At 51.9% G+C, this 6,375-nt stretch overlaps 1 protein-coding gene across 1 annotated transcript; it reads right to left on the reverse strand.

Moving 5' to 3' along the window:
• Positions 1–302: 302 nt before the first annotated feature.
• On the reverse strand, positions 303–5,727 carry LOC135914527 (uncharacterized). The gene is made up of 2 exons (XM_065447432.1): positions 4,922–5,727; positions 303–3,503 (listed from the first exon to the last, which is right to left on the reverse strand). Exons 1-2 carry the CDS (start codon positions 5,632–5,634, stop codon positions 1,658–1,660), a joined length of 2,559 nt encoding a protein of 852 aa, XP_065303504.1. The 5' UTR covers positions 5,635–5,727; the 3' UTR covers positions 303–1,657.
• Positions 5,728–6,375: the final 648 nt, after the last annotated feature.

The raw sequence follows: 6,375 nt of genomic DNA on the forward strand, positions 1-6,375 counted from the left end.
GCGTATATAACGCATGGCTGCTTCCATAAATAATTTTCTACAAAATCTGTAACTTATCCGCATGCCCGAAACTTTGCTACACATCACCAGCCAGCACCTATTTTCACCAAATATAAACTATAGATATACTCCCTTTGGTTTACAGAGTATACCGGGTAAACTTCCGATACGTGCTTCGCATAATGCCTGCAAATGGAGATCGAGAAAACTAATATGCAGTAACTATCAGAAAAGCCCATGGTTATACGGAAACTCTTTACTTTAGGTCACGCATTACATAAGATATGTGCGCCCGGTTTCCCACAAATGTGAACTCTGTGCAAGATTCAATTCTGCCAGAGGTCTGAGAAACATCGTGTATAGCGAGCGATAAGGGTCACAGCAAAGGGCGTAATTAACTCGCATATACCTTAAACATTTTCAGCACATTAAACACAACGCATGCGCCCATTCTCAACAAATTTGAACTCCCGCGTTTCGCAAAACTCATTTATAAAGCTCTATAGAGCACTCGAATCGGCATTCTACCGGAAATGCCACAACTAACCCACAAACTTTAAACTTTGCCTGCAACACCCTCGACCAAGTGAAAACACCTCTTCGGCGGTAGGACCTTCAAATCGCGTCCCAGTGATGCATGCACCACAACGAAAACAAACAGGACATCTGTCGCATGACCACTTTTGGATATCCTACGAAGGACGTCGTAAGAACGTTGAAGGTTTAGCTTCCGTACTAATCTAACGTTAACGCACACGTAATACGGAGGTTGTTGGTTCGGCTCCCAGCGGCGGCAAGTTATCTTTTCGTCCACTTTCATTTCCCTTTTCTGCATTATTTAATAAATTTCAATACCAACCACAGCTAATACCCCGATGCTTTCCTTGCCCTCATTGTTTGTTGGCTGTATGTCATATATACAGAAATTTATTACGTATACGTCGATCCTCGCCTGCATGTTATCATCATCGTATGTTTGCCCTCCTTCGGCTGTGGAGACGCATCATCAGTGTGGACTGTGGTTTTCAGTTTCAGTAAAGCACGGCCTAACTTCTACGTCACACGTGGTCGAGGCATAGAGTTTCATACAACGGGTCGAGGTGCGGGTTTACTGACCAATTGCCTTCACCCAAAAAAGTTCACGTGCTACAGTGCGGGTGCGAACGTGTTTGATGAGTTTTTGCGCGTATGGTGTGTCTCTACGAGTGCCCTTCTGTCGCGTTTGAGCTGGCGCAATGAAAACTGAGAAACCATAGCCAGTAATTGTAAAAATTTGATCTTTTTTCTTGTGTATCGAGTGTGCGCTCAGTTTTCACGCTGGTCCTCTGCACGACACCTGCATGCGATGTGAAAAACCATTTACACAAGAAACCGGTAAAGGTGTATCATGACGTTATATGTATTAGGCGCTGAGAATAACACAAGTTCGGAATTATTTAAGCTGCAGATTAGAATGATACACTGCTATACCAAACGCAATCTTATAAAATAAGCAATTAGTACCTTTATGAGCCAAGTCTATTCTCGGTGACGTGATATGTATGGCAGCCATTGATTCATAAAAACAAACAAGAAAAGGTATGTCAGGAGTATGAAAATAAGGTGGCATTGTAAATAATGTGCAAACAGGGCAAGTTCACGTATAAAAGGCTTCACTTCAGAGGGCGGAGCAATACTCGGTCCTGAAAAGGGCCTTATCCTGCTTGCAGTTAAACAGCGACGCGAATTCAGGCACATTCGTGACTGCAATGTTGCACTTCAACTTGGGCCATCTCGCAGCGTCGAAGGGATCTTCGGCACGCGCGCAGAGGTGGTAGCAGTAACGCGCGAAGAACGCCTTCAGCATGTCCGACTCCACGACCTCCCGCGGCGCCCTGGCACGCTCGAGTTTACTGGCCGCTAGCGCGAGCCGGAATGCGGTCGCCCACGAGATCACCTCGTCCAGGAGCGTCTGTCGCTCGCGCGACGTGCCGCCCTTCAGCGCAGACCCGGGCAGCGATGCAATCTCCGCGGCAAAGCAGGGCCTGACGGGGCGGACGCCGCCGACGCCCGAGGCGGTCCTCGTCGATGGACGTGCGCCAGCGTCCGAGAACAGCCCGCCGAGTGCCCTGAAGACCTCCAGCGCCACGGAAACGCCGAAAGTGGCGTAGTTCAGAAATCTGAATGCGCCCTGGCAGTAGGAAGGCGGCGCGAGATCTTCCACCGGGACGCGCAGTTGAGCCTGGTCGCGTCCGATGGCGTCCGCATTCGTGCTGTTCACGCTGTCATCTCGCGGCATTGACCGCCTCCGGAATGTGGCAATCTCGATGATGTTCCTGTAAAGGCTTCGAACATCCATGCTTCCCAGGGCCTCCATCGATCTCGGTTCTGCGGAGTTCTTGTCGCGCGACAGCGACGCCAGAAGCTTTGCGATTTTGTCCGCAGTAACCGACGCGGAGTGGCGGTTGTCGCCGCGACGCGTTGACGCGTCTTTCAGCGTCGCCAGCACGGCCTCGGTGATGAACCGCGCGTTTCCGGTGTGGGTGACCGCAAGGGACACGCGCGTCGCCAGGAATCCCCACACGTCCCGGAAAGCGAACCGGAGCAGCTTGTAACAGATGGCCTTGTGATTTCTGTTCGCGTACGTCAGCAGCAGGTCCTCTGGCAGAAGCATGTAGGCGAGGAGGTACGTGGCTGATTCGGCCGCGTTCATGTCCACAAACAGAGCGCGCAGTGCTCTCCGGACGGCTTCTAAATCGCCGACTTGAACTCTGTACTTCGGAGGCGGAAGAAAGGTTTCAATGACGTCGCCACCTGCTGAAGAACCAGAAGAATCTCGCCTGCTTTCGTGGGGGCTTGAACTCACCTCCGCGCCACGACTGCCGTTGTGTTCTTGACCGTTCCTCGGGGATACATTGACGTGCCTTCTGGTGCCAGTAGTGCCCCGTTCATCTTTTCCTGGAACAGAAGTCATTGAAACTTCAAAGTTGCCCAAAGGTTCTCTTTCTTGCTGGCTTGGCGAAGCCCGGTCCTCACGAAGGTCGCGATCTATTTCCAGGAGTCTCTGCACGGTGTGTGCGGCGACGTCGTACGCGAGCTGCAGCATCTCAACGGTGTCGACCAGCACCAGGCGCAGGTCGATATCGTCGAGGTGCGTCGACAGTGGAGGGCGGACGGCCACCAGATTCCGCGTCTCTTTCGGACCAGGGGCGAAGGACAAGGACCCCGAGATGCCGTACTTGAGGGACACTACAGCCAAGAGTTCTAGGGTCCTTTCTGGTGGTCTGTCCGCTTGTCGAAGGAGGTCGACGCTCACCTCTGGGACGACGGCGAAGAGCACGTCGGCATGTTCTTTGACGTAGACTGTGGGCGCGGCGACCAGGCGTCGACACGACCTGAAGAATCGGGACGCCTTGTTCTCCACACCCTGCCTGTCCGTTTCCCACGGGACACTCATAAGCTTCCATTGAATATCCTCCCAAACAAACGCCGTGCCTTCGCCGCGTACGGGGCCTTTGAAATCCCTGCAAGGCGAAGGTGTGGACATCGTGAACGCTTTAGGGAAATTTACAATGAGTGCTACACGATTGAGGAATCTGGTGCATTCAAATCTGAAACTGTCGTAAAAGGAATCAGCGACTAACGAAAAAGCTTCTTTTTTTCCCCCTAAGCGACTTGATTCATCTGCGAGATTTGGCGTCCGAAAAGAACGTATACTGGCTACAAGAGCCACACGCTGTGGTCACCGGAAGTAGGGGAAGAAATAAAGTGCGGGGTTTAAGATTCTTAAACAGCAAAGCGAATTACGAGGCAGGCCATAATTTAGGGCTCCGGATTAATTTTCACCCCTCAGGGTTCTTAATAGTGTTCCCGAAGCACTGTTCTCGTGCGCTGGTGCCCATTCGCCTCTATATACTCCCGTCCTTTCAAAGGAATGCGGCGGCCGCTGCGGGGACTCCAGCACGCAAACTCCTCTCCAACAGAACCACTGAACCATCCCCGCAATTGTTTGGAATAATCCCGATCATGCACCGGCATATCCTCAACTTGCACAGGAACATCAGTGCATAGGACATAATGGTGCGACAGCGAATCGAAATCGCGCCTTCCTGCATGCCAGCATGAGCAGCGAGCAGTAAAATTTGCTATAACCGGATCGCTGGCTTGATAACTGTGTGACTGACTGCATGCATTCATTCAATCCATTTTGACGCCTACAAAAATTCTTACCTACGCCGGCTGCCGCTGCATTTGCACTTCTCGAGGCAAAATATGTGCCTATGATTTTTTTTTATGTGGCCCCGATTGAAGACCAGCATTTCCGGCGGGTGCTTCAACATGGATCAATGTATTTAGCATTATAGCTTCTGAGTCAGTACGGCCAGCTCTAGGTCATCATCGTCGCCATCTAAACTATTCAGATCCACTTAAGAAAAACGGCAAAGGCTGTCCGTAACTACTCCAGTCCTGCGCCAGCCGAACGCATGCATACTATTCCGACGAGTTTGCTTATTCTATCTAGTGCTTATCCACCCTTGACTGCTCTTCTGCCCTCCCCCCCCCTCCCCACCCCCAAACACACACAAACACGACAGTTATTTCGTTTTTCAGCGAGTAACATTTGTTTCATAATTAGCTGTACTTTCCAGAGTCCATTGTGCTAGCAACAGAGCAGAGGTTACTCTGAATAAACACATACCTATTAAACGTACTACATGCACCGGAATTCTGGAAAACAAATGAAGTCAAAAATCTTCGTAATTGAACTCCGCAAACCATAATTGCGCACGCGAAATGCGGTTACTCTCGCACGAAGGCCTTGCTATTGCACTCTGCGTCGTCTTTGCGACTCCAGCACCTGCAGGATTATGCATGATTGTGCGTGGCTTCAGCGGCCGGCGCGTATTCGTTCGATCAGTCACCAAAAAAAGCTCCCACTCGCCTGCCTTGCCGCTCCGCGAAGTGGCCGCCCGCACTGCAGACGAACGAGTAGAAGTCGTCGCAAGGATCGACGGTGAAGTTGAGGGTGGCGCGGACCTCCTCGGCCGCCTTCGAACAGAGGTACAGGGACGGCCGCCCAAACAGCTCGCTGGGGTAGAAGATATCCTGGCGGAAGCAGGCGAAGACCAGCACAGCCGCGGCCAACAGGGCCAGCGTGCTGGTCAGGGTGCACCGGCACATCCAGATACGGTGTGTCTGCAGCCAACGGCGCATGTACACCACCGACGGCGACTCCCAGCCAGCAGTGGCAGGCTTGCCACTGCTGGCTGGTGCACCGTGGCTGGCGTCCGGTGCTGAGACCTTACGGGCTTTCGAAGGCTTCACTGGTACCGGCTGAAGGGGCAGTTCGGGTGGCGATTGCGAAGGCCGCTTAGACGACGAGCTTGGCGGCGATTTGGGCGGCGACTGTGGCGTTGAAATGGGCGGTTTCAACGTCCTGGGGGTCGAATGGGTGGGCGATATGGCGGGTGAGCCTGGCGGAAGTGTAGACGCTGACCGCGGCGGTGGAGAGGACGACGTGGAGGACACCCCTTTGAAGCGTGTCTCGGCGGCCTGTTCCGACGACGAGCACTGCGGTGGCTCTGGAGTCGGACGCTTGGCTCCAGGGCCAGCGGCGACGCCGGCAACTTCCGCTGGCGCAAGACCGTCGGTCATTGGGGCCAACGTTCAGTCAGAATATTAAAAAAAAAACTTGTCTTCGAAAGCGCAGCTGCAAATGGCCTTCCCTCGGCAGAAGCACCTCTTCTTCTTCCCCGTCTTCATCTTCTGGTGAGGACGATAAATGTCGGTCATTTGGCCACGCCGGTTATTTGACGTTTCTTCTGGAATTTGCGCATCTGCTTATGTTCATCTCCTTACTTTTTATTTTTATTCCGTCGAAAGCTGCATTAAAGCATGGTAGAAAAAGCAATAAAAACGACAGAACCCACCTTACGGTGACTGTCGACTGTAATGACTTAGAATTGAATCGATATAAGGACACAACCAGGCACGTGCCCAGAATTCTCTTTCGGGGGGGGGGGGGGAGGCGAGGAGGGCAACCCAAGGTAACTTTTCTATGCAAGTGAGGGGGGGGGGGGTACGTTTACTAGTACAAATGTTAATAACGCCCGCCATTAGCCATAAAGACGCGTAAACCCGCAAAAGAGAAATGAAATAAGGTGTATCTCACATGTAGGCCTGCGAGATACACCTCTCCTTTACTAGGCAAACAAGGGACAACATCAAATGGACTCGCGCAGGAAAGAAGCGCAGGAAGAACACTGCCAAAACAATTCTAAAAAGCGAAAGTGTAAACTAAAGATTTCTTTGATAGCCTACAACTTAAAAAAAGCAGTTGACAATCAAGGCACACGGGCCACGCGGGTTTGTGTTACTCTGCCAGCCAATCACAGA

The sequence above is a fragment of the Dermacentor albipictus genome, chromosome 8 (genome assembly GCF_038994185.2).
Source record: "Dermacentor albipictus isolate Rhodes 1998 colony chromosome 8, USDA_Dalb.pri_finalv2, whole genome shotgun sequence".
NCBI classification, from domain to species: domain Eukaryota; kingdom Metazoa; phylum Arthropoda; class Arachnida; order Ixodida; family Ixodidae; genus Dermacentor; species Dermacentor albipictus.